This window comes from Myotis myotis, unplaced genomic scaffold, assembly GCF_014108235.1.
Source record: "Myotis myotis isolate mMyoMyo1 unplaced genomic scaffold, mMyoMyo1.p scaffold_m19_p_14, whole genome shotgun sequence".
Classification (NCBI taxonomy): Eukaryota; Metazoa; Chordata; class Mammalia; order Chiroptera; family Vespertilionidae; genus Myotis; species Myotis myotis.
In genome coordinates this window covers 1,082,268-1,108,417 of record NW_023416318.1, presented here as the reverse complement: position 1 = coordinate 1,108,417, position 26,150 = coordinate 1,082,268, and the positions used below count along the sequence as shown (strand labels likewise).

General features: G+C 57.0%; 1 protein-coding gene across 2 annotated transcripts in view; it reads left to right on the top strand.

Moving 5' to 3' along the window:
- ATOH8 (atonal bHLH transcription factor 8) overlaps positions 1-25,857 on the top strand; it is a 33,161-nt gene extending 7,304 nt beyond the window's left edge. The window contains exons 2-4 of one of the 2 annotated variants that reach the window (XR_004971760.1): positions 2,529-2,720; positions 18,488-18,993; positions 24,829-25,857. Coding sequence is in view for 1 of the 2 variants with exons in the window: in XM_036333941.1 (XP_036189834.1) it covers positions 2,529-2,720; positions 24,829-24,834 (198 nt within the window). In the remaining variant the exon portion in view is untranslated. The remainder of the gene's footprint in view (positions 1-2,528; positions 2,721-18,487; positions 18,994-24,828) is intronic. The other variant, XM_036333941.1, reaches the window with a different exon arrangement.
- The last annotated feature ends 293 nt before the right edge of the window (positions 25,858-26,150 follow it).

Below are 26,150 nucleotides of genomic sequence, written 5' to 3'. Positions count from 1 at the left end.
GAGATAGAAACATCAGTGATGAGAGAGAATCATTGATTGGCTGCTTCCTGCACGCCCCCTACTGGGGATCGAGCCCACAACCCGGGCATGTGCCCTTGATCAGATTCGAACCTGGGACCCTTCAGTCCGCAGGCTGATGCTCTATCCATTGAGCCAAACTGGCCAGGGCCTGCTGGAGCATTTTAAAAGGTGATAGCAAACCTTGCTTCTGGTGTGGGTGCGTCTCAGGACCCCCAGGGGGGAGGGGACAAGCAGGTGCTGTGCCCTGGCTGCAGCTGTCCTGCCTCTCGCCTTCTCCGGAGCCTCTCTTCGGTCTGTGCTGTTTTGCTGAGTTGTATCAGGCCTTCCTCTGGGCGGTGCAGATGCCATCTCATTGGCTCGCGACCACGCTGTGAGGTCAGTCCTGCTAGCAATGTGACGAGGACGCCAAAGCTCAGAGATTCTGCCACTCGCCCAGGGCTTCAGAGCAAGGAAGGGCTAGAGCCAGGAGTTGAACCAGGTGACCCAAAGGTCTGTGTGCTTAAGCTCTAGGCCTAACTCCTCATCGTCAGCATGAGGAAAGGTTTTGGAGCCCAGTTTTATACATTCTGGAGTCACCGGTGAATGTGGAGGGAGCTCATTCATTTTCTCATTCAACAAACCCTTTCAGGTGCCTGTTACAGGCAGGACCTGCGCTGGGCTCTGCAGACAGGGGCTTCCCCTACCACTTACAGGGAGACTGAATCATTAAATGAGGAGGAGTGGAGGACAGATGGGGTGCTATTAGAGCACTAGCCAAGGGCAGGCGCACCCCCTCCCCACCTTACCTTCAGCCTCATGGTTTGGGGCGGGGGTGGGGTGGGGTTGGGGGGCAGTCAGAGAAAGCTCCTGGACAAGCCCTGGCTGGTTTGGCTCCGTGGATAGAGCGTCGGCCTGCGGACTGAGCGGTCCAGGGTTCAATTCAGGTCGGGGGCATGTGCCTTGGTTGTGGGCACATCCCCGGTGGGAGGTGTGCAGAAGGCGGCTGATCGATGTTTCTCTCTCATCGATGTTTCTGGCTCTCTATCGCTCTCCCTTCCTATCTGTGGAAAATCAATAAAATATATTTAGAAAAAAAAAAAAAGAAAGCTCCTGGACAAGGTGAGGTTTAGAGTGAGATCAAAGTGGATGTTACATTGAGGGTCCCCCTCTGAGGGGCCTGTCTTGTTCATGCTTTATCCCCGGGGCCTAGAACAAGGTCTCTCACTTCAGCACTGCTGACAGTTGGGCCGGTATCTCCTTGCTGTGGGGGCATCGTAGGATCCCGTGCATGGTAGGATGATTAGCTTCTACCCATGACAGGCCAGTAGCAACCCCCCATGCTCCCCAGTAGTGACAGTCAAGAGTGTCTGCAGGCATTGCTCACTGTCCCCCAAGGGACACAGTTGTCCCCGGCAGAGATCCACTGACCTAGAGCAGTAGCTGGCATGGGTGTCTGTGCTCACTAAATACTTGTTGAATGCACGTGCCATGGGGGTCCCTCTCTGTGGGATGAGGGTATCGGGACCAGATACCAGGGGCAGGTAGATCTGTTGCGTGTAGATCCTGGAGCCCAGAGAGGGGAGGAAACCCGGAGCCTTGGTGGCCAGGCGAGCACGCTGGGCCGTCCAGGCGAAGGACGCCTCCTGGCAGCGGTGGCTCTGAGGATGCGCCCTGTCCGGCGACTTGTGGTGACCTTCCCACGTTACAACACAGGCCTTGCTGCAGGCCTCATAGGTGTCTGCTCACGCAGCCCACACGCTGGTGACAGCGTCAAAGAGTTAGAGGCTCCATCTCTTCACCTGGTACACATCCCTGTGCCATTAGTGAGTGTCTAGTTGGTGGTGAGTCACTGACAAACGTGTCCAGTCTGGTTGTGGCTGTAAGTATTTATTATGCACGTGTTGTATGCCCAGCAGCGGCTCAGGTTCAGAGGGCACAGAGAAAAGCAGAAAAGAAACAGAAAGCCCACCACGTGTGCCCTCTCCGCTGAGCCCTGTCCGTTTCCTTCTCGTATATTCCCAGAGTCCCGGACTCTGTTTTGAAGGCAGGAATCACATTATTCGTTGTCAGAACCTCAAGTGCTCAGCAAAACCAGCCTTACTGAATGAATGAATGAATGAATGAATGAATGGAAGGAATATCAAAGCTAATAAGAAATGCCTGTTCTCTCAGAGAGATCCCTCTCAGGGAGGTTGGGACAGAGCTCTCTCATGGTGGGAACACACTGTACTTCATTCAGACCGGCTCTCGGGCAGGAGCTGAGCCCCAGTGTCTTGCCCTACATAACGGAAATGTGTGCACTCCCCGAGGTTGTGAGCGGGTGAGCTGCGATGTGTGTGCGGCTGCTTAGAACAGAAACTCAAACCCGGGTCCATGGCTTCGACAGGCCGCCCCCGCTGTCCAGCCGTCCCTCTCAAGTGGCGCAGATGTGACTGTGAGCAGCCCCATGCCCGCCTGGCCGGGGTGCCCCGCGGGGTCGTGCTCTGCAGAGGCCCCGGCAGTCCTCCTGACGCCTTCTCACCCACCAGGTGCCGTGTTACTCATACGGGCAGAAGCTATCCAAACTGGCCATCCTGAGGATCGCCTGCAACTACATCCTGTCCCTGGCCCGGCTGGCTGACCTCGACTACAGCGCCGACCGCAGCAACCTCAGCTTCTCCGAGTGTGTGCAGCGCTGCACCCGCACCCTGCAGGCTGAGGGACGTGCCAAGAAGCGCAAGGTACACGTGCCACCCCTCGGGCAGCAGCCTCTGGGAGAGGCCAGGGCCAGGGGGGGCGGGGACAGGAGCTTGGGGTGCCCACACTCGCCCAGGAGTCCCAAGGGCCAGTGAGATCCCCCTCTTGGAGCTTTGCTGGGGTTGCCCCAGCTTCAGAGCTCCTCACAGCCCTGAGATTGATTAGCACGGGACCCTGCTCCTGGTAATGGGCTGCTGGGCACCTTACGCAGCCACCCCGGGCCTCCGGGCCTGCATCTGCTTATCACTGAAATGAGGACGATTTGTCTCTGAAGCTCTTTTCAGCCTCTGTGCTCTGGTGCTGATTCCTCAGGGGGGCCCTGATGGAAGTTGTATCAGGATGGGATCCCCTGAGCAAAAGAGAGCCCAGAGAACCCTTGGGCATGTTTTGGGGAACGGACTTGGCCTGTGGGTTATCTGCGGCTATGCGTTATGGTAGATGATATTCATTCACTCACTCACTCATTCATTCTGAGGGATTTGCTGAGCCCCAGTCTGAGTATGCTGGGCAGGACCATAAAGGTGATAAAACATATGGTCCCAGTCCCCACGCACCTCCCAGGATGGTTAGACCCTCCGGCCAGTAGAGAAGGGCAGGGCAGTGTGGTGAGGGTGTCCCAGAGGCCTGTGCTAGGGGCTGTGGAAGGCCAGGCGGAGGAGGGACAGGTACCGCTCCTGCCCAGGGGAGTTTGAAAGGGCATCTTAGTGTAAGTGGTGTTTGAGCTGAGACCAGCAGGACAACCAAGAGGCACCAGGCAGATGAGGCAGAGGGAACAGTCTGCACAAAGCCTGGTGTTTGGAGACATTTGTGCTGGAGGAAAGGTGTTGGGCATGACTGTGGTTCCCAGATGGCCTGTGCGTCCAGCATTTCCAGTTGGGGGCCAGGGCCAGGCAGTGCTAAGCAAGGTTTATGGAAACCTTCCGGAAGTCTGTTCCCACGAAGCTAGAGGAGAGTCTATATCTGTGAGGAGGGTGGTTGGCTCCCCTGGGCCTTCAGACATGGGGCGGGTGGGGAGTTGTAACTGGCACCCTCCATGGTTCCTTCCTTCCTGGCCTGCCCTCCCCCTTCCCAGCAGGTCCTCCCTGGGGGTTCTCCAGGTTTCCCAGAGGGCCCTGGGCCCCATAGCTAGGGGCCCTCCATGGACTCTCCTGCCTACACGCGGAGGGTCACGGCATGTCCTCGCAGCCGGCCGTGCTGCTGTGATAATTGCACACTGCATTCCTGGGAGTGATTAACATGGACCAATTAGATGAAATCTTCATCGAGTGGGTGAGAGAGGAAGTGCCAGTGGCTGCTCACAGGGCGGCTTTCCACTGGGAAGTGACACGGGTAAATTAAGGGCGTGATTGATGGCTCCGTGCACCGCCCTGTGACAAAGGAGGTTTGTAAACTGTCTGTGAACTTCCCCTGGCACTCGCCAGTCTGGAGGGCTGGATGGGCAAAGCGGGCAGGCATCTTTTCTCCATCTCTGCTCCTGTTCCCCGCCCCCATGCCTCCCCTCACAGCCCCTCCCTTCCCTGTTCTTTGATTGGAGCAGTGTCCTGGGCTGGGGAGGAGGCCCACGCTGGAAGGTGAGGAGAGAAGGGAGAGTGGGGTGAAGATGCCCCGGGGAGAAGAGCTTTTGGTTTCCTCTGAAATCACCTCAAATCTAAGCGACATTAAAGATCATCAGGTCCAACCTCCCCATTGTCCAGATTGGGAGACTGAGGTGGAAGATTGTGGTTAAGAGCATCCAACAGCTCTGACTTCAAAGTCCTGGCTTGCCACCTGCCAGCTGTGTCGTCTTAGACCCGTTTCTTCACCACTTTGAGCCCCAGTTTTCTTGTCACCAAACAGGGACAGTGATGATAAATGGTCAGTGACTTCTAAGGTCCTTTCTGGTCTGACTCTCCAAGAGGAGGTTGTGCCTCACCTCTGACGGGCACTGAGCAGCTTGCATTCTGCATCACCCTCCCACCAGGCAGGCTGTCCTGGGGCTGCCGTCTCCCAAGTGCTGGGCCTGGGCAGGCACCTCTGCCAGGGGGGGACTTACATCAGCGGTTCTTAACCTGTGGGTCGCGACCCCTTTGGCGGTCAAACGACCTTTTCACAGGGGTCGCCTAAGACCATCCTGCATATCAGATATTTACATTACGATTCATAACAGTAGCAACATTACAGTTATGAAGTAGCAACGAAAATAATTTTATGGTTGGGTCACAACATGAGGAACTGTATTTAAAGGGCCAGAAGGTTGAGAAGCACTGACTTAGATGGAAGGACGGGACAGGGTCCCGGAGCTGTGGGAGCTCCTAGGGCTTCTCAGGCCCAGCATTCTGTCCCAGGAGGTGGGGGGCTCACAGGACTACCCCACTCCTGCTGCTGTGCCTTCCTGCATCTCCGTCACCATGCAGGTGTGTGAGTTCCGAGGTGTCCTCAGGGGCGGTCTCCAGTGACCTGCCCAGTGGACCTGAGTGGCTGGAGTAGGCCTCTGTTTTGTTAACCAAACCAAGGGGTATGGTGTCTCTAGAGATTCACTCATTCATTCATTCATTCATTCATTCAGTGTTTATTGAGCACCTACAACAAGTTGCACACTGGGGAATTCTATGCTGAGCCCATGGGTACTGTGTCGGGCAGAGCGGGCTTTACCCTCCATAGTCCCTGTAGACAGAGGGTATGGATTTGGGGCTCAGATCAAGCCCCTATTACCGGCTCCCCTGCAGCACGGAGGGTTTGGACACGGGAAGGATCCTGGCTTACATCCTCATGAGGGAGATAGAAAGCAAAGATAGGAAGAAACTGGAAGACGTGTCAGTGTAAGTGACAGGCTCACACGAAGTCCTGGATAAATGGCAGCTGGATGGTGACCGTCACTGATGCGGTTGGTGGAGACTTGAGGACACTCCCTCACAGCTAACGTGCCCCGAATGGCTGGGCGATCCTTTCCAGGCGGCCTCCGGGAGAGGTGGCACTCAGGTCCTCTGCGGTCCCTTGCAGTTATGACCGTTGCCGTCCCTCCAGTCGTGTGTTAAGAATGGGATTTACAGTGAACCCGGCTCGCCCCCAAGGCCCAGGCTCATCCTTTTACCTTTCCTACGGGGTGGGGGCCGCATCCCTTGGCCGGTGAGTCTTTCATCTTTGGTCCTCGCAGGATGTGCTTTTGGAGGTTCGGAGCCCGGTTGGGAAGCCCCAGTAGTGCAGAGGCCCATGTCAGAGGCCGCCCAGTAGAGAGACAGGCGGGAGGAGTTGAGGGGCCCTGGAGAGCTCAGTTCTGACTCCGGCTGCAGCCAGAGATAATGCACTTTAAGCACCTGGCTCTGGGCCATGTTTCTGCAGCTCCTGTTTTTAAAGCAGCAACTCCTGGAAGCTGAGGAGGAGGAGAAGGAGGAGGGGGAAGAAGAGGGGGAGGAGGAGTAAGAAGGAGGAGAAGAAAGAAGAGAAGGAGGAGGAAGAGGAGGAAGACTAGCAGGGGGAGGAGGGAAAAGGAGGAGAAGAAAGAGGACAGGAGGAGGAGGAGGAGAAAGAGTAGGAGGGGGAGGGGAGAGGTGGTGAGGGGAAGGAGGAGGAGGAGGAGACAGAGAGGAGGAGGGGTCCTGGCCTGTGTGACTTAGCTGGCGGGAGCATTCTCCCATGCACCAGAAGGTGGCGGGTTCCATTCCTGGTCAGAGCACATGCCCAGGTTTTGGGTTTGATCCCCGGTCCTGTTGATGCTTCTTTCTCACATTGATGCAACCTGTTGATGCTTCTTTCTCACATTGATGTTTCTCTTTCTCTGTCTCCCTCCATCTCTCCCAACAATCCAGGGCACCCCCTTCCAGTGATGTTAAGCCACTGAGTATTAACAACAACAAGGATAGCTACTAGCACGGAGGGCATAGTTTAGGCCAGTCAGTTCCTGCACTCAAGTTGCTCTCCGGCCCAGGGTTGGAGATGGGGAGAGAGAAGAGGAATCCGGATGCCTTGAGTGAAGGGCTTGGGCAGAGGCCTGGACAGTGATTAGGGCCCCCGGGCCATGTGACTGGAGCCGGCACCGCTGGGAAGGCTGGCTCTGCGGGGCCTGAGGGTGCCCCTCACACTGTGGGCGACCCGGAGCCAGAGGAGGCCCGATGCCAGGCAGCTCCTGCCGCCCCTGCCTTCCTCTTCCTGCCGACCTCTGGGCGGGGGAGGCCTTTCATGCTGGTGGTGAGTCTGAGAGTGACCTGGCTCCTCTTGGGAAGAATGTCTCGGGTGCCAACGTCTGTAGCTTCAGGCCTGGGAACTGGCTGAGGTGGCACGTTGGTGTGGGGCTGGGTGTCCGTGGGATCCGGGTGTTCCGAAGGGCTGCTTACTGTCTAGGGGGCTGAGCCCAGGCCTCCAGAGGGCCGTTCCGAGCCCCTGAGTGTGCGAGCGGAGTCTCGAGAGCACCCGCCCCCTCCGTGTGCAGGGCCTCTTGTGCCCCCAGAGCGCCCCCTGTCCTGGTCCGTCCCCACCTGCGTGTACATAGTCACCCTCAGCAGGGCCTCCTCGGTCTCCCCTTCTGTCAGGTGAGTTGTTGCAGGAAGTGATTTCTAAGGCCCTTTCCAGGTAGACTTCTGAGCCGAGGTCTCCCCAGCCCCTTTTGCTGTCAGCTCATGACGAAATGTGTTACCCACTTGCCCCTCTGCCCATCACAGGATAGCAGAGTCCCTCACAGAGACTGTGGAGACCCCAGTGCCACGCGTCCCAGAACACTGAGCATGCCCGATGCTCTCAGAGCCTGGGTTCCGTGCCAGGCGTGGTGCTTACTGCTTCCGACACTCACCTCACTAACCCCTCCTGCCAGCCCTGCAGCCTAGGTGCTGGCGTGCCCACCCACAGAGAATGAAGGCCAGACGCTGGCCCAGGAACTGGCCCAGGGTCACCAGCCAGTGAGAGAGGTGTGTCCGGGCTCTCGCCGCTTCCTGGCCTGCCCCCCTGCCCGCCCCCCCGCCGCCGCCCCCCAATGGAAGTGCGCTGGGTGAGAGGAGGTTATGTTTCCCAGTCCGCCGGCCAAGTTATTGAGTTAAATACCATTTGCTTTCAAAGCCCACAGAGTCCATCGATGCTGGGAAAAAGGGGGGTGGGTGGGAAATCACCATCAAATTTCCTTCTTGTCATAAAAATGGATGCAGTTTATTTTTTCTGGCATTCCAATTACATAGACGTTTGTCACCAGCTGTTTGTTCTAACACGGAGTGTTCTCTCAGCTGCTGTTTCTCCTCTCAGTTTGACACCATTAGCCCACAAGTCTGGCAGGGACTGGCTGGAGGGATCACTGCTGGGGAGCCGCCCAGGTGAGCTCAGAGCCGCTTCCCGCTGCCCTCAGATGTTCCCTGGGTGGTCCCGAGGTGGGGGTGGGGGCTGGGGGCGCTGCTGTCCTCTCCCCTTTCACGTTGTGTTCACCCACCTCCTCTCTCCTTTTTCAAATCGCTCCCCTCCTGACATGGACTCACAGATCCCACTCTTCTCCCCAACATGCTGTGTATGAATGAAAACTTGGGGTCTCGGGTATCTATAATAATAAAAGAGTAATATGCTAATTAGACTGAACGTCCTTCCGGACATCCTTCCAGACGACCTTCCAGACGAAGTTGGGGCTGCAAGGGCTGAGGCGGCCGCCATGGCAGGTGGGGACGGAGGCAGAGGCAGCCGGGGGCCAAGCCCCTTGCACAAATTTCGTGTATCGGGCCTCTAGTAGTGAATAAGAATTAACCATCAGGGGACATGGGAGGTCCCCTTTAAGGCTCTAACTGATCAGCCTTTGGAATGCAGACTCATCAGAGAGCCACTCGCCTTAGAGCCAGGGCACCCCCCCCTGGAAACCCCTGTAGAGGCTCCTGCCCCGCCTCCTGGAACCTGGAGGAAGATGTCTGTGTAGATGGAGGTCAGGTCGAGAGAACACTGCAGTTCTTTTCAGTTCCCTGTGGGGCTGCCATTTAACGTTAAGGCACACAACAGGGAGACCCTTGCTAAGACCATGAAGTAGGTGAAGTGTAGAGTTTTGGGGCTGGAGACCTGCATTTGAGTCCTGACCTTGGCCTTTCCTTGCTGTGTGTCCTTGGGCATGTTACCTAACCTCTCTGATCCCCATTCTCTCACCCCTAAAGTGAGAGCCTACGTACTTTCTTTGCCACCTTGCTGGAAGGATTAAACAAGATCCCTCCCTTATGAGAAAGTGCTGGCATTTTCTGTGAGTGCCAGAAAGGAAATCCCGTGAATTTATAGCTACAAGATAACTTTATGTGGAACCCCAGGGAGGAACAGCTCAGAAAAGGGCAGTCCCCAGGGCTGGATGAATGACTGACCAGCCAAAATGCAGGTGAGGGCAAGCAGTTCTGAGTGGGGGTTCTCCCCTCGTTAGCACTTTAGGCTAAACTCCTGCTCCTGCACCTTGAAGGGGGGCACGCGTGCAGCCAAACCAGAAATCCCTTGGCTTCTGAAGTTCATGGCCTCACAGCAAAAGAACATGCATGGCGTTGGTTTCACACAGAAATAATGCTAATAGACAGATTACCACCACCGATCACACTGACTGTGGTAAGGACCCACGGTGCCAGGCACCTCGCACACATTCTCTCTACCCCATAGCACAGGGGGGAAACTGAGGCCGGGAGAAAGGCTCTTGCCCAAGGCCATGTGGCTAGAAGTGCTAGAGCTGTTACACGTCTGTCTCTTGGTTCCAAAGCCCGAGCTCTTCAACCCCTGAGGCCGGTCCGGCCCTGAAGCTGACACAGCCCCGCAGGGTGGCCTGCGCCCAGGCGGCGCCCAGCAAAGGCCGGTGCGGGGCCTTGCCAGAGCAGCAGCCTTATGTAAGCAGCCCGGCTGCAGCACGTGGAGGCTTCATTAAGCTGCGGGGAGCCGACAGCCCACTGGCGGTGGCGCTGGGGGTGGTATGGGGTGGGGTGGGCGCGGGGGTGTCCCTGGCCCTGCGCTGTGCCGCCAGCGAGGCCTGACACCGGGTTAAGCCGCCTGGCGGCCCGGGGCTGCAGCTGGGAGCGCGCCTGGTTCCCATTCGGGCGCTGTGGTTTTGATTAGCTGTTCTGCAAGGCGGGCCTGGTGGTGAGTCCATGGGAGCTCCGCTGGAACAGAGGGTCCCCCGCCCGCCGCCGCTGCGGCCCCCCCTCCTGGCAGCCCCAGACTCCAGATGTTCCGAGCTCTCGCTGGGAAGGCCTGCTGGCGCCACGGAGGGCAGAGGGCAGGGAAAGCACGCGAGCTGGAAGCCCAAGCACTCAGTCACCGCAGGCCTTGGCAGCCCGCCCAGCCCTCTGCTGGCACATTCCCCAGCTCTCCCCTGGCCATCTGTTCCCAAAACACCCTTTCAGAGCCTCATCATCACTCAGGATACAACCGCGCGAGCAGCTGGTTGGGAGGCAGCGGGGGAACCGTGCAAAAGGTCCTTTGTGAGAGAGGAAACTCGCTTATGAATAACAGGGCTGGACGCCGTAAAAGTTGGCGGCTGCAACTCTTGTTTCTCAGGCGCCGCTGTTTTCTCTGGACGTTTTATCTCTGGTTTTTATTTTGTTCCCCCTTGTTTTCTTTTAACGTTGTTTCTTCCTCTTCTCGCACCACTGTGGCTTTCCCTCGCCCCCCGAGGTGCCCGAAGGCCACCTAATTAGTTACCCTGGGTGCTGCTGAACTTTTTTTTTTTTCTTCTTCTCAAAGCTGTTAAAATCGGGGATGGTTGGAAGTGACTTTTTTTTTATAAAACCTCAGCTTGAGGGGACAGGAGAGAAAGGTGCCTGGGAGGACACAGCACGGGCAGGGCTCAGACCATCAACGTGTTCAGCAGGAAGTGAGCCCAGCCGCACACTGAACACACAGATGTGAACGGCGTCCGTGTGGAGGGAGGGTGGGGGCAGAGACAGCAGGGAGACCCCCATCAGCTCATCAGAGAGAACAGCGGTATTAATACACACCCCGGGTCCTGGGTCGCCCCGCTGAGTGCAGAAGGACATGGGACCTTTTTAAAGAACTGGCTGCCACCACCGCCAAAACTCCTGGGAGATGTTTGCCTGGGATCTGGGCACCTCCTGGGAGCGGTCGCCGGTGGCCTGTTGGGGGCCCATGGGGTGCTGCGGCCGTGCTGGCAGCTGGGAGGCCAGCGGTGGGGAGGAAAGGAGAGGCCAAGGCCTGGCCGCCTTCCTCGGCCCCTGGGTCCTGGAGGAGGAGCTGAGCGCCAGGCCTGGCTGCCAGGTGGAGGTGAGGAGGCAGCTCCCAGGTGTCAGATGGAGGTGATGTGATGGGGTGGTGGGGCGTCGGGGGGGGGGGGGGCACATGTCAGGGCCAGGGGACTGGAGGTTTCCCCTTTACTTTCTCTAGTCCCTGTTCCCCTTTCACACTGCCTGCCTCCCCCCTACCCTCACGGTTGCATCAGACCCAGAAGCTCTGGCAGCCCCGCACCCCGGCAGTGGAAAAAACCTGTCATCCATGCTGCTGTGGGTGGCCAGGTTTTCACAAGCAAAAATTCTGGGCTTTGCAGGGTATTTGTGCATTTCATTCATCTACACTTTTCTCAGGCCCCAGACGTCATTCTTCTTGCAATCCTCTCTGCTCTCCTCCGGTTTCAGTTGGAGAGATGGCAGCTCCAGCAGCACCAAATATTTATGTTTATCGCAGTTTCAGGGCCATTCATCTGAAGGGCTCAGTGCAGGACGATGAGACCCCCGCATCCCCCCTCCCCCACCGCCCACTGTGGCCACGCTGGGCAGGTGTCTGGGTCCGAACTCTGAAGCAAGCCTCAGCTGCGTGACTGGGGGGCCTTGCTCCAGGGTGTTATCTGGGAGGTGCCCACCCAGCCTCCCAGATCGCTAGAGGGATCCATGGCACAAAAGAATGTGAAATTGTTTTGTGAACTCCACCCTCCCTCCCGTGTCTCCTGCCTGCGAAGTTGTTCTTCGTGGGCCCACGGTGAGGAAGGCCTGGGGAAGAGGAGGGGCCGCCGGCTCAGGCCCCTGGCGCGGATATGGCGTTGGCCCCGTGACCAGAAATTGCTTCTAGATCAGTGGTTCCCAATGTGGGGCACATGCCCCCCAGGGGGGCAATTTGATTTTTTAAGGGGGGGGGCTATTCGAGAATGAGTTGTTATTTTTTGCATTTCTTATGGTTCTAGGGGTCTCATAGACAGTATGTAAATATATATTGTGATATACTAGTATTGGTGCATTTCAGTTCTCTATTATATGTTTTGAAACTTTATTTGCTATTTTTCATATCACTTCATATTATTATTATTTTTAGCAATTTCTTAGTGATTTCTTCCTCAGTACTTCCACTGTCCTTTTGTTCTTTTATTTTTCTCTTTCAGGGATGCCATGTTCTTTGGAAGCTTGTTTAGACCATGTTAATGGCCTTTTAGGCTTCCTCTACGTGAATAGTTCACTTTTTGAATAATAACAATTATGTGTTTATATGTCACGGTGGAGGGGGGAAATATCGGGATGTTAGAGATGCTTAGGTGGGGCGTGGCCAAAGAAAGGTTGGGAACCACTGTTCAAGAGGAAAATGGGGGAGGCAGGAAGACGGGGTGATGGGGCCTGCCCTGCCCGTTGCCTGGCCTTAGCTGCTGGGCCCAGCACAGTGGGAGGCGTGGGACAGGGCCGCCAGCAGGTCCTGGCTCCCGCCTGTCCTGGAGCAGGCTGTCCCCTTTCTATGCCCTGGGGAACCAGAAAGCTGGTTCTAGGGGAAGTACAAGCCCTTGCCTGCCTTGAGCCCCTGGTACAAATATTTTAGAAAACAAAGTTGGACCCATTCCCCCATCAAGCCCTCCACCCTCTGCCCAGCCTGTCCCCACCTGAGCCCCTCCCAGCAGCTCTGCTGAGAGCCAGGTCTCACCGCCTCACTCGCCTGCTCAGGACCCTCAGGGGCTCCTCACAGGCCAAGGGTGGGGGCCGGACTTCCTCATAGGACACCTGACCCTCCTCCTCAAGTGACCTGGCTCCAGCCGGTCATTCCCTGTGTCCCAATTTACACCCCAGCTGCACGGAACTCCTCGCGCAAAGGGGCTATTTATGCCCTCTGTGCTCATGCCATCCCTGCCGCCTGGCATGCCCTTCTCCCCTGTCTGGCTGCCTCCTGCTCATTCTGGAAGGCTCGGCTCCTGGAAGCCCTCCCTGACCCCTACCGCAGCCTCCTCTCAGGGCCCATGGCATGGCCACCTCACTGCACTCCCACAGGGGTGTGTCCGGTCTAATTCAGGAGAGCATCATATGATCCACTATGAAGTCATGACAGAAAATGTCCTATTATGAGACACTCTATTCTGCGATACATTAGAGTTCCCTTTCTGTCATTACATTAGATTATATTTGTAGGTGACCTGTTACATGATAGGTGATGGGCTAGAACCAATACACTGCGTTTGTTACACAATGTTATTTGGGGCTTGTCACACAGTAGGGCCCCCTAATAACCACACACTGTTCCTTCAACTAAAATCCACACTGTGGGGGCTGACCATGCTGCGCTGATGGCAAAGACTCTAGGGAAGGACGAGCCAGGGGCTTCCGGACGGAGCCAGAGAAGGGCCAGGGCTTGTCCAGACCTCTGTTCAGGAAGCTGGTGCCTTCCCCCTGGAGTCAGTGAGGAAAGCTTTGCATTTATCACGGGAAATCCTCAGCCAGCAGCTTACACTCCTGGGGCCCCTGTTTCTCACTGCTCAGAAGGCTGAAGGCAGGAGCTGCTTCCTGGGCCCAGGCTCTGGGTCCTCACCTCATGGCCGCACAGTGGCTCCCACGGCCCCCAACGGCAGGGTGCGGGTCTCACGCAGAGAACGTGTCTCCTCACCAGTTCAGCGAGTCCTGCCCGGACATCCCCTACCTCCCGTGAAGTCGGGGGCTCCTCCTGAAACTGAGAAAGACATGCAGGGCTCTCGGCTGGGAAGGGGCAGGATGAACAGTCAGGTGGCTCATCCCTGGGGGGCTGACCCTCCCCTGTGACAAGTGGTTTCCTCCCCAGTAGGGCTAACCTGTGTCATCACCTTTATCAGATGGCAAAGCCCACTTCTGTGAGCTTGCCCACCCTCACGGCAGCCCTGCCAAACGCGTGCCAGTGGAGAGCCTGGCAGCCTGGTGCCTGTGCACAGCATTTCACGGCGTGCCGAGCCCGTTCCTGCTCGTTCTTCCCTCGACTCCGGTGGCAGCCTCCTCAGGGCCACATCACTGACCCTGGGGCCAGATGAGCAGGCTGGGACCCAGATCACCCAGGTCGCACAGCTGGCGGGCTGGATGGGGCCAGGCAGGCTCATCTGGCCCCATGAAGGGAGTGCTCCTGAATCCAGGTGCTCACTGTCCTCCGCTCCGGCAGGGGAAGGTGTGAGCGGCAGGGGGTGTCTGGCAGTACAGGGCCTGGAGCTGGGACACCAGGGTCTGCATCCCAGCCCAGCCACTCGGGAGCCTTGTAACCTCAGGCACGTGCCTGCTGCAAGCTCCACTGTGTTCATAAAACACGGGAAAATGCGTCCGCAGGTGAGCAGGGCCCCAGGAAACAGGCCAGGCAAGGGCTTGTCAGCTAGGAGCGCAGCACCGGCTGAGGGCTTCCTGGAAGACACGGCTGGTCTGTCAGGAAGGTGGGCAGAGGGACCCCAAATGTCCCTTCCCCACCCAGAGACTTGGAGAGTGATTACCAGACTGGTTGCTGACCGAGAGCTTGATTCCTTTGCCAGGCAGAGGACACTGGGTCTGACCCTCTGCCGTCTGCCATGAGAGAGAGAGAGAGAGAGAGAGAGAGAGAGAGAGAGAGAGAGAGATGTGTACACACCTGCACAGGTGTGCTGGCGCGTCTATAGGCACCATCTGTCAGGAGCAGATGGAGGGCCTCCCCTTCAGGTGGGAAGGGGGTGCACACTGGGTGATGGCTGAAGGTCTCCGAGGGGTTCAGAACCCCTGGGGTCCCTGTCCCTCTCCCCTGGGGGTCAGGAGCACTTAGAGATGGGCCCGTGGGGGCAGCCCGTGAGCCCACCCAGATGGAGAACAGCTACACCGCGTTGCTGAGAGTCACCCACCCCCTCCATGACCGTGATATGCTGCTGCCACCCCGCCCCCCCCCCCCCCACACACACACAGGACGAGGGTGGGCAGCCTGCAGGGCTGTATTTGCAAACCCATCCCCTCTACACATCCTCACTGCCCACCCACGTCACCTGTTCAGTCTCTTTAGTTACACGAGCAGAGGGAGATGGAGAGAGCAGGAAGGCCCCGCACATTTACTTAAGAATAAGTAGTTTTGAGTGTTTGCTACGTGCCAGGCAGCGTTCTGGGTGCTGGGTCCCTCGGAGATCCAAACAAAGGCCCCGCCCTTTGGAACACAGGGGGAAACGCGAGGCCAGGCATGGACGCGCACTGGAGAGGAGAGCCGGTGGGTCGGGACCTACTGCTTGCAGTCTGTGCTTACAAGCTTGACTCCCTGGCGTCTCAAATCAGAGCAGCTGAACAGAAACGGCCTTTTGACGTGGGAGGCCAGCTCCTGGAGCAGGTGCAGTGACAGCACCCAGAATCGCAGCCAGGGGCCTGGTCGTCTGGGAAGCAGCAGCAAAGCACACGGAGCAACGCCAGAGGCTGAGAAGAGCCAAGAGACCTGGGGCCATTGCGCGTCGGGGCGAAGGGCCCCACACGTGTCAGGGGCCTGGAGAGCCTTCTGTAGACGGACACTTCTGGGCTTGACCTTGAGTTGTCAAGAGGAAGCTAAAGTACATGCAGTAACGTCTGGCTGAGGGTGCGGGGAAGTGCATCCGTTGTTGGGAAAGGACCTGCCCACGCTCTTTGGCACGGAAAGCGAGAGGCTTCCTTTCCTCCGTAGGGAAACGTGCTCCTCCTGGGACGTCGGCGTGGGGAGGGCAGGGCTCCTTGTGGTTTGCTCGCGGCAGAATCCTCAGTGCTTTGAATGGAGCCTGGCTTGGTCTAAACACTCAGAAGATTTTTGCCAAATGCACGGAATGATGGAAGCTCAAGGAAATGATGTGTCCCAGTCGTCCTCCGCAATAGCTAATGGGCAACTCCTCTGTGCCCTGTACTGAGTGGGGCCTTGGCACTCTGAAGCGGGGACACAGTGCCTGCCTTGAGGAGCACGTGTAAACACAGACACCCACACGTGTGTGTGTGCTCTGGCATGTGGCTGCCTGATGCTGAGTGCTGGGCTTTGTGGCCACTGTGTTCTTTAATCTCGCTTACTATCTCATGAGGTAGATTATTATTATTACCACTTTATAGATAAAGGAACTGAGGCACAGAGAGGTTAAGCAACTTGCTCAGAGTCACACAGCTGGTAGAATGGGGAAGTCAGGATTCAAACAGAGGCTGCCTGATGCCATAGCTGCTCCATGTAACCACGGTGCTGAGTTGCGTATGCTCACACCTGTGGGCGTGGAGAGTGTGTGTGTATGCATGAGTGTGGGTGAAAGAACTGTTTCTCTTTCCAGTTGTGGCCTCTCCCGTATGCATCTGGAAGCTACTGTTGTGTTGTCACTAACGGTCCGGGTGGTAGTGAGTCAAGAGCCCCCAAGCCGAGATGTCCCATTCCTGCTGAACCCCATGCTGGCTCCAGGGTCTGTCTGTGCAGGGCTTAGGGGTGATGGGAAGGGCTCAGGGGGTATTTTTCTCATCTTAAAGCTGCATTTTCACACTGTTTGCAGAAATCATTAGGTTATTTGGGCTGTCCAGGGATCTTGTGGTCTCTCCCAGCCACCCTATTGTTGCCGCCACTGATCTTGAAATACCCAGAGCTAGACTCCTCCTGGGGAGACACACTGTGGTCTGTCCACAGACCAGGCGGCCAGCACTTTGGCATGAATGGCTTGTCTGGTTGGCGCCCCATCACTCCTGCTGTCTCTCTGTGGTCAGGATTGGGGAGGGGAGGACTGGGAGAGGCAGCAGAGTGATGGGCAGCAGCCCCCGCCCCGAGGAGGCAGGCCTGATGGGGATCCCAGGTTGGGAGTGTGTGTCTGTGTGGTGTGGAGGCCAGGAGGGAGCAGGCCTTCCTCACCTGGCTGCCCGCCCCTGTCTGCACAGCTGTCTGCTCCCCTCCAGCCTGGGTGCCTCCTCTGGCTCTGGGCAAGCTCATGGGTCCTTGAGCTTCTGGGTCTGGAAGAGCAGCGGGTAGCCAAGTGGGATTGGCTGACAGCATCACAGGATGGGAAGCAGATGGGAAGCTGCAGCAGCTGGGCCGCAGGCGTCACCGGGCCAGCTCGACCCTCGCGGTGCCCTGCACTGTGGGTGGATTGGGGGCCAAGAAAGACAGATAGGCTGATGGACGTGGAGAGATAAACACAGGAAAGGCCAAGAGGGGGTTGGCACAGAGACATGCAGGCAGAGCATGGAGACAGAAACAGAGATTGGCAGCCAGAGAGAGTGGCCTGCAGCCCAGGAAGGAGTCAGCACGGCGGGGGCCTCGGTCTCCCTGGGCCCTTGCAGCCTGGCGGGCTCCGTGTGAGCTCTGGCCCGGCACTGCCAGCGCCAGGACTCCCAGGGCCAGCCACCTTCCCTTAGGCTCCAAGGGACAACGGCTGAGATTTTCTTAGAACCCAGGGAGGTGGCGGCTGGGTGGATGGTTTGGGGACTTGCCAGTCCCTTTTGCCAGTGAAGAAGCTGAACTCTGCAGGGGTCGGGGTTTGCCTGGCTCTGCTGCATCCCTGCAGGGGGGCCTGGGCGAGGGAGGCAGCTGCTCAGGGCCCATTTCCTAGTCTGCAAAACGAAAGCAGCAGTGGTCGTCCCCGGGGACCATATGCGACCACAAGTGCGAAGGGGTGCAGCGTGGTGCTGGGCCGAGGCTGCCCGAGTGATGTGGCTCTGAGCACCGAGCCACTCGCTGCTGTTCCCAGGCCTGGGGGCGGACAGGGGTGTGGCAGAGCCCTCAGGAGCGCTGGTTGGAGATAGGTGGGGTGAGCGAGGGAATGATGGCAATGGCACCACAATGAGTTGTGGCACGGAGGGATGTAGGGGGAGTTTCTCCACCTGCAGTGGAGGTGGGAGCCAGGGGCTAAGAGGCTGGGCTGGAGCCGGCCCTCACTGCCCTGGACGGGGAGACAGCAGGGGCATAGCCACCAGAACCTCTCCCCCCTGGAGCTCTCCTTTCAGTGGGCGGCAGGAACCCCAAGCGAGGCTGCAGGACAGTGTGGGGTGCGGGCTGTGCGCGGACAGGAAACCCGAGACCCAGCTCCCTCCGAGCACCTTGGCACAGAGGGGCCCCGGGGTCACCTGCTCTCATTCTCAGCGACCGGTTGTTCTGGTCGTTCCGCCGTAACGGTCGCGTAGGCTTTTATTATATAGATTGTATAGATAAAGAAACTGAGGCACAGAGAGGTTAAGCAACTTGCTTAAAGTCACACAGCTGGTAGACTTTGTCGGATGCAGTGGTTGTTTCTCACTGGAAGGAAAGTTCTTCTGCATGACATCGACTGACCCTGAGGTCTGGGCATACCCACTGGCCTCAGTAAATGAGTGGTTTGGCCTGCCAGACCCACCCATGCCCAACCTGGGAAGCTGGGGCGTGTGGGGCAGGGAGGCCTCTGAGCAGCTCGGGCAGCTGTTCCACACCGCGGCCGGGATCCCCACCAGCTCAGCCACCGCCGGTCAGCAGCCCGAGGAACAGAACAGATCGGGGAATGGGCGGACCGGCAGCATTTACCGGCAGCAGTGGTTTGCAGCTTTCCCCTGGAGCCGGGCTGAACGCGGCCCGGGAGAGGGACCGGAGCCGCAGTGCCTGTCACAGAGCTGGCTTCCAGGAGGAGCTCAATCAATCTTTGTTGAGTAAATGAATTTTTCTCCCGATTCATGGTCCCCAGGCAGACTCTCCTGGCTCACCAGGGGCTCTGGCCGTAACTTCGCAGCTCGCAGACGCCTGAGACCTCCACCGGCCCTCCCAGCCTGGACACAGTGTGATCCTTGATTCACGCCATGTTCCTGCCCTCCGCACACAGCGGCCAACTCCAGCTGCTCATAAATTTTCTGCCTGTCACCCATGGCGCCCAGGCCAGGCGGGGCGGGAGGCGCTGGGGGTGGCCCGGCCGTACCTGCTTCCAGCTCCCTGGGAAGTGTGGAGGCTGGAAGCCCGAGCCTGCGCTGGTGCCCAGAATAACCTCAGCGAAGCCGGGCCCTCCGAGAAGATGTGGACGCAGATCTGCCAAATGCAAAGATGCATGGGCTGCTGGGGAACACATAAACACCAGCTCACGGCGCGGTTTGCACGGCATAAGTCTACTTCCATCAAATACCGCTTCGGTGATGTCGCAGAGGGAAAGGGGCACCCACCCGGTGCTGTCAGTGGTTTCCTCTTGATGGGGAGATCGAGGTGATTTCATTTTTTTTTTTTCTGTTCACTCCTCTGTGGTTTCTAATTTTTCTGTAATTAACAGGTGCTACTTATGCAGATTTTTAAAATTTTTAACAGCTTTTATTAAGATTAGTTCACCCATTTAAAGTATACAATTCAGTGGCTTTTCGTATTTTCACAGATATGCGCACCTATTGCCGCAGTCCATTTTCAGAGCTTTTTCATCCGTCTAAAAAGAAACCGTATGCTTTAGCTATCATTTCACTCCTCCCCGCTTCCACCCCCAGCCCCAACTCCAGGTAACCACTAATCTATACAGTTCCCTGTTCTAGACATTTTATGTGAATGGGGTCAAATATAGGTGGTTTCTTGTGTCCGGCTCCTTTCACTTAGCGTGCTGTTTTCAAGGTTTATCTTGTTCTATCATGTATGTTGGCACTTCATTCCTTTTTTACGCCCAAGTAATATTCCATTGTATGGGTATACCACACTTTGGTTATCCATTCATTGGACGATGGACATGACAATGCAATTTTTAAAATTGTGTTTATTTTTTTTAAAGAATACATTGAAATCAAATCGCTCAAGATGGCAGTTGGCTCAAAGTGACTATTTCTGGTTCCTTGTTTTGAGACTTCTCAGCCTGTTTATTCTGTTTTCAAATACCAGTTAGTCAAACTGAGGAGCCAGCTCTTTGCGGGACAGTAAGCCGGCGCGTTCCAGCGCTTCCCCTGCGCACCGGCCCGACAGGGCACAGCTCCATTGTCTCAGTGATTCTTTGTAAATGAAGAAGAGGCTACTACTAGTGTGCTCATTTAAGAAGGAGGAGACCGAGCCCTAGCCGATTTGGCTCAGTGGATAGAGCATCAGCCTGCAGACTGAGGGGTCCCAGGTTAGGTTCTGGTCAAGGGCACATGCCCGGGTTGCGGGCTCGATCCCCAGTGGGGGTCATGCAGGAGGCAGCCGATCAATGATGCTCTCTCATCATTGATGTTTCTATCTCTCTCTCCCTCTCCCTTCCTCTCTGAAATCAATGAACATTTATTTTTTAAAAATAAAATAAAATAAAAATGAGGAAATGGAGGCCTGGAAAGACTAACCAGCTTCCCAGGGCCCCACAGCCTCCTGACGCTGTGACCGAGATGAACAAACCCCAGTGTTCAGCATTCAGAATGGGACACTCCCCCCCCCCCCCCCCCGCCCGGCTTCTAGCCCACATACTGGTGTACTTAAAAGTGAAAGGTGAAATAATGCTTAATAGTGCGGGTCTCCAGAAATACTTCTCCCATGTCCTCCTTGCTTGTCTATCATATTTAAGTTTTAAAATAACACTTGAAACCTGACTTCTCTTTTTAGGACAAAACAATTAAAAAAAACCTTTCAGAATTTCAATCCCATTGGATAACTTTTTAAAAAATATATATTTTATTGATTTTTTACAGAGAGGAAGGGAGAGGGATAGAGTTAGAAACATCGATCAGCTGCCTCCTGTACACTCCCCACTGGGGATGTGCCCGCAACCAAGGTACTTGCCCTTGACCGGAATTGAACCTGGGACCCTCCAGTCTGCAGGCCGATGCTCTATCCACTGAGCCAAACTGGTTGGGGCTGGATAACTTTTTCTGCAGGTAAAGGCTGTGTCCGAATGGCTTAAACATAGGAAAATGTCTAATTTGAAAATAGTGGAAAATGGTTAAGCAGATAAAGTGAACACCAGTGACTGAAAATGAATTTAAAAGGTAGAGTAATTTAGGAAGCGGATATAATTGTCTTTATTCAATGCCCCGACGTGGCGAAATTACCCTGCAGCACACAGAAGTGATCAAGAGAGGAAACCAACCCACTTACGCCAGGGGCAAGCTTAGGAAGCTTAGGAAGCAGAGGAGCTGTGATCAGGATGAAACACTGGACGCGAACAAGAGCAAAAAAGAGGCAAAATTATTTCAGGATTCACAGTAACTACCAAAAGCTCCCCTAAAGCACAGGCACATTGACAAAAAGGCTCAAATGTTCTGTTTGAAATAGGAAACACACCCTGTGGTATATAAAAGCTACAGTGGCCCTGGCCAGTTGCTCAGTGGTTAGAGCATCGGCCGCAGACGGGACGGCCCAGGTTTGATTACCGGTCAAGGGCATGTACCTGGGTTGCCATCCCGATCCTGACCTGGGTTGAGGTGTGTGCAGAAGGCAACCGATCCATGTGTCTCACATCGATCTTTCTCTCTCCCCCTTCCCTCCCTTCCACTCTCTCTAAAAATCAATGGGGGGAGGGGGTGCTATAGTAAATAAAATCCCCGCAACTAGAAATATTTATTCGCTTGTTCAGCAAATACTGATTGAGATGCTGCTGTGTGTCGGGCACTGTCCTTGGCACTGGGACTACAGCGGCGAACACGACAGACCGCATCCCCGTTCTCGGGGAGCTGATGCTCTGCCGCCAACGAGCGAGCAAGTGAAACGGTGGCTTCTGAGTGTGATAAACTCAACCCCTTTGCCTCACTGACCAAATCGCCTGGGTCCGACCCAGCACGGCAGGCCAGCTGAAAGGGACCGGAGAGGCGGTCTCGTTTTCAGCGTTTGTGTTAGCGGCAGAGCCTGTGTTTGAAGGGCACCTTACATGGTGAGGGGCGGTGGTGCAGGGGGTTCTGTAGGACAAGAGCCTTGCCCAGCCGCACCCAGAGCCTTGGCCACAGCAGAAGCAGTGCCACGAAAGCGCAAGGGGGTAGGGGCGGGCGGGGGGATGCCAGAGGCCCTCCCAGGATGTGCTCCTCACACGGGGGTCGGGTGGGGTGACGCTGCCAGGTGCCTGTGCATAGTTGTCACACAGTGGGGAGTGTTGGTCAGCCTACTCCCCTGTGTTGTCACTCATGGGCACACACTCACCCTCCCTGCCCACCCCTACCCAGCTCCTTCTGAAGAGACGGCCTGGGCAGGTTTGTCTCCTGTTCCTCAGCCAGAGCTGATGGGTCCAGGGGGAGAAACTGGACTGAGGCTGGACCAGTCGAGGTCTCCACTAGGCGTTGGGGGTTGGGATGCTGAGAGCCTGGGCCAGTGGGCAGGCAGGCAGGAAAGAAACAGATTCTTGCAAGTGGCCTCGTGCTGGGTTTGGCTGGCACCTGGAGGGAAGGCCCGCAGATCGCCCCGACGGAGGTTTCCAAGCCCTTGGCCGCCGTTCCTGGGACCCCCCTCCACCCCCACCCCGGCCCTTTTGTAGCCTTAAGGAAGCTTTACTTTACCAGAAGGTTGAATAAGTTTCTACTCGTGATACACTTGGAATCGCATCATCCATCGAATGAGTTCGGAAAACACTGGGTAAATAAAACCACAGGAATTTCTCTGCTGCAGGACTTGACAGAGCCTTTAATATGCTAGGAGGCACAGTAACTTTCCAGGATGGGCCAAGGCCTGTGAGGTTTCCCAAACTCATGAGATCCATCTCACTCCGCTCACGTCCCGCAGAGCACCCTTTGGGGAGTGCAGACCCACATACAACCCCCTTGCTGCACAAGCGAAGGACTGCAAGCACAGAGAGGGAGGGCGTGCCCCACGGTCACACAGCTGGGTAACCACGGAGAAGGTCCGGGCACCTCAGGCCTCCCAGGGTGCTTCCCACCACGCCCCAACTGACCCAAGGCTTCCTGGGACAGATGATGCATGTGCTGGGGTTCCGGGGCCCAGCTGGGTGGTGGCAACACAGGTCCGGTGTAGGCTCGGGGGGGGGGGGAAAGGGTGGGGTCAAGAATTGCAGGGCAGGCCCTAGCTGGTTTGGTTCAATGGATAGAGTGTCGGCCTGTGGACAGAAGGGTCCCAGCTTCGATTCTAGTCAAGGGCACATGCCCGGGTTGCGGGCTCGGTCCCCAGTGTGGGGTGTGCAGGAGGCAGCCGATCACTGATTCTCTCTCATCATTGATGTTTCTATCTCTCTCTCCCTCTCCTTTCCTCTCTGAATTCAATAAAAATATTAAATAAATAAATAAAGAATTGCAGGTCAGGTCTTGGCCAGAGACACCTCATCTCCCTTGCTCTTGGGAGATAGCCCTGGCTTCAGGAGGGCCTGAGAGCTGACGTACAGGCAAGCGGAACAAGAAAGGAACTCCGCTGTCCTCGGTGGGGCCCGCCCAGGCATCCAGCGCCAGGATGACGTGGGCTGTAAATCACCCCGTGGACCACAGACCCCGGGCCATCCCCACGGGTTTCCTTTCCTGCTTCTTAATCCTCCTCCTCAGACGGGGTAACAGAAAGCAGATTCCTGCTGGGGCCGGCCGTGCACCGCAGGGGCCGGGGGATGTGAGCCAGGACTCACCACATCAAGATGCTCCCCGCTCTCACTCTCCCCGCTCCTCCTCAGCCTCTGTTTGCCTGAGGACACACCCTCCCGCTGGCCCAGCTCCCTCGCTGCCCGCTGCCTTGGACCCCACTTTCAGCCTCGCCCCAGCCTCGCCCCCTGGCTGCCTGCTGAGCGGGGCGCCCCAGGACTGTGGTTCACAGGCCCTCCAGCCTGGTGGTTTGGCTCCTTCCCGGCTCCCCGAGCCTCCGTTTCAGCAGGAGCAGCCCCTGTGTGGCAGGATTAACGCCGCCGATCTGGATTCAAATCCTGTTGCTGCCAACTTCTCGCGCGTCTTTCCCTGAGCCCGAGCCGGGGCTGCCTGAGCTGGGGTTGCTCAGCCGGCGCTGAGGGGGATGTGAGGAAGTGCCCTGGCATGTTGGTGGTGCCTGACAGATGTTTGGCTTCAAAAATAAGTGCTTAGCTGTTTGGTCAGGGTTGTTGCAAATCGGGAAGGAAGTATTTGGAACTGCTTTACTTGGGGTGTGCTGGGCCGGGTTAAGGGACTGCCGTTACCCGTTCGCATGTTTGGGGTGGACTTGGGGCCCTCACAGAGCCTTCCCCACCAGCTCTGACCTCCCCCAGAACTAAAACCCCAGCAGCCCATGACCTTCCCCATCTCCTGGCCCTGCCCGGGAGCAGGTCACACCCTCCGGCCGGTTTTCTCACAGGCAACACCATGTTCAGCTCCCAGGGTGAAGTTTCCCAGGATTAGGACTGAGGAACTTAAAGGTGGACTAACCTAGGATTTTCCAGTCACGTTCCTCAGTGCCCCAGGCTCTCGAGATGCCCAGGGATGCAGCGTGGGAGGGAATGCAATAGCACTGGGCCCCCCTCGATCTGTCCCCCTCGCCCCGATGCTCCAGGTAGCCCAGAACCGCGTTGATCCGTGTTCTGTGTTAGGGGCCACGGCTCAGACTTATTTCTAACGCTTACGAGAAAGCTTGAACATTCTCCACCTGCTCCAGTCCTGTCATTTTACAGACGAGGACACTGAGGCACAGAAGCTGCGTCACTTGTCTCGGGCCATCCAGCTGCAGGTGGCTGGGCTGCAACTAGCCCGCCCCTGATGCCTGGTGTGGTGCTCTTGTCAACCAGGGCAGGGAAAGGGCCGAGCACACCGTCTCCTAGGGGCAGGCTGACGGGCATCCCTCAGAGGTGTGATCCGGCATTGTGGTCTCAGGACCAGGAGTCCCTGAGCTGCCTGTACCCCCTGCAGCCTTGCCCATTGCCCCAAACCAGCACAATCAGCAGTGGCTCTGAAATGCTGGGGTGATGGTGGTGGCTGTGGTGATGGTGGTGGTGACACTGTGGTAGAGGACGGGTAAGGGGACAATGTAGTCCCTGGAGGCAGCCAGTCCTGGGTCAAAATGCTGGCTCACCCACTTTCTGCAGCCCCTGCCTAGGCCCATCCAGGGCAGCTGTGATGACTGAGCGAGAGCAGGGGCTGGGGGGCTGGTCCTGGTCGGCCTCTGGGAATGAGTCAGAACGAACAGGGGCAGCTCCTGACGGTTGGCTGTGTTTTTCAGGAGTGACTGGCCCTGCGCTGGACCAAGGACATCCTGTGGGCCCTCTTTCCAGTCGAGCCCGAGGAGAAGGGAGCTCGCCAAGTCCAGCCTCGTCTTCTTCAAGGTGCCGCCCGATGCTCAGACCACTGCCTCTCAGGGTCAGACAGGAACACGCTGCCTCCCTCTCACCCTCCCGCCCTCCCGGCCACTCCACGGTGACTGCACTTTGCCCTCTGCCTGGCGGGGAGGGGAGAGCTCAGCCTCCCTCTTGCCTGGGGCCCGAGGCCCACCTTCCGGCTGCAGCAATTCATTGCCAAAGACACCACAGAGACACTGAGCAAGACGTGGTGAGGAAACCCCACGGAGAAAAGCCTCACTGGTGCCCTGTGTCCTGTGCCCTCCTGGTGCCCGCTTCCATCTCAAGCCAAAGACGAGTCAGCAGTTCCACCAGAACTCATGGAAAGGAGGGACGTTTGGTGACCACTGGGTGCACCTGACCTTCTGACCTGGACCCTTCTTTCTACACTGAGCCCTGAGCTAGTGGGGTTCAAGATAAGCCCCCGGGGGTGTGAGAGGCAGGCTAGGGTGCCTGTCGGGAGTGGGATCTGAGATCCCGGCCCCCTTCTCTCCCTCTAACCGGCTGCCCAGGCCTCGACCCTGATTCTCAATGTTTCCTGGGTCCAGGCTTCTCTTCTTGGGCTCTGAGCACCATGGGAAGGGGGGACACGGGGAAAAGAAGCAACATTGACCACCCTATACCCCACCCCAGGGACCTGCTCAAGGAGACCTGCCTAGGGGGTCTTTGCTCCCCAGCCAACACTTCCTGGCCGGGCAAAGGAGATGGCGCCTGCTTGGAGGCCAGTGTTCTCTTACTAGTTACGCAGGGGGCCGAGGGAGGAAGGGACCAGCGGAATGGGCCAGTATGTGGGGGAGTGGGCATGTGTAACGCCAAGGCCTTCTCCTTTCTTTGCTCAAATGGCCAAAGCTGTTCATATCTGTGCTCAACCGTCTGCTTCAAATTGAAGTAAAAGCCCCAACGTGTAAAGAAAACGCTTGTGTCGAGTGGACTCTGTGGGTGAGCAGGGCTTTGACTGGTGAGTTGGGGGTGGGGTGGGTGCTGGAGGAGGGGAGAGGTGGATCTCTGCCTAGAGATTGGGGGCCCTTCAGGAAGTGGGCAGTGTGTAAGAGTGTGTGTGTGTGTAAGTGTGTGTGTGTGTGTGTGTGCACGTGCACACGCAAGCAAGGGGCAGAGGGACACTCCCCATGGCCTCCGCCTGCACTAATGACCAGGGGGCCTGGCAGGAACATGTGGCGAGCTCGCTCCACTTCGTGCCTCACTCAAT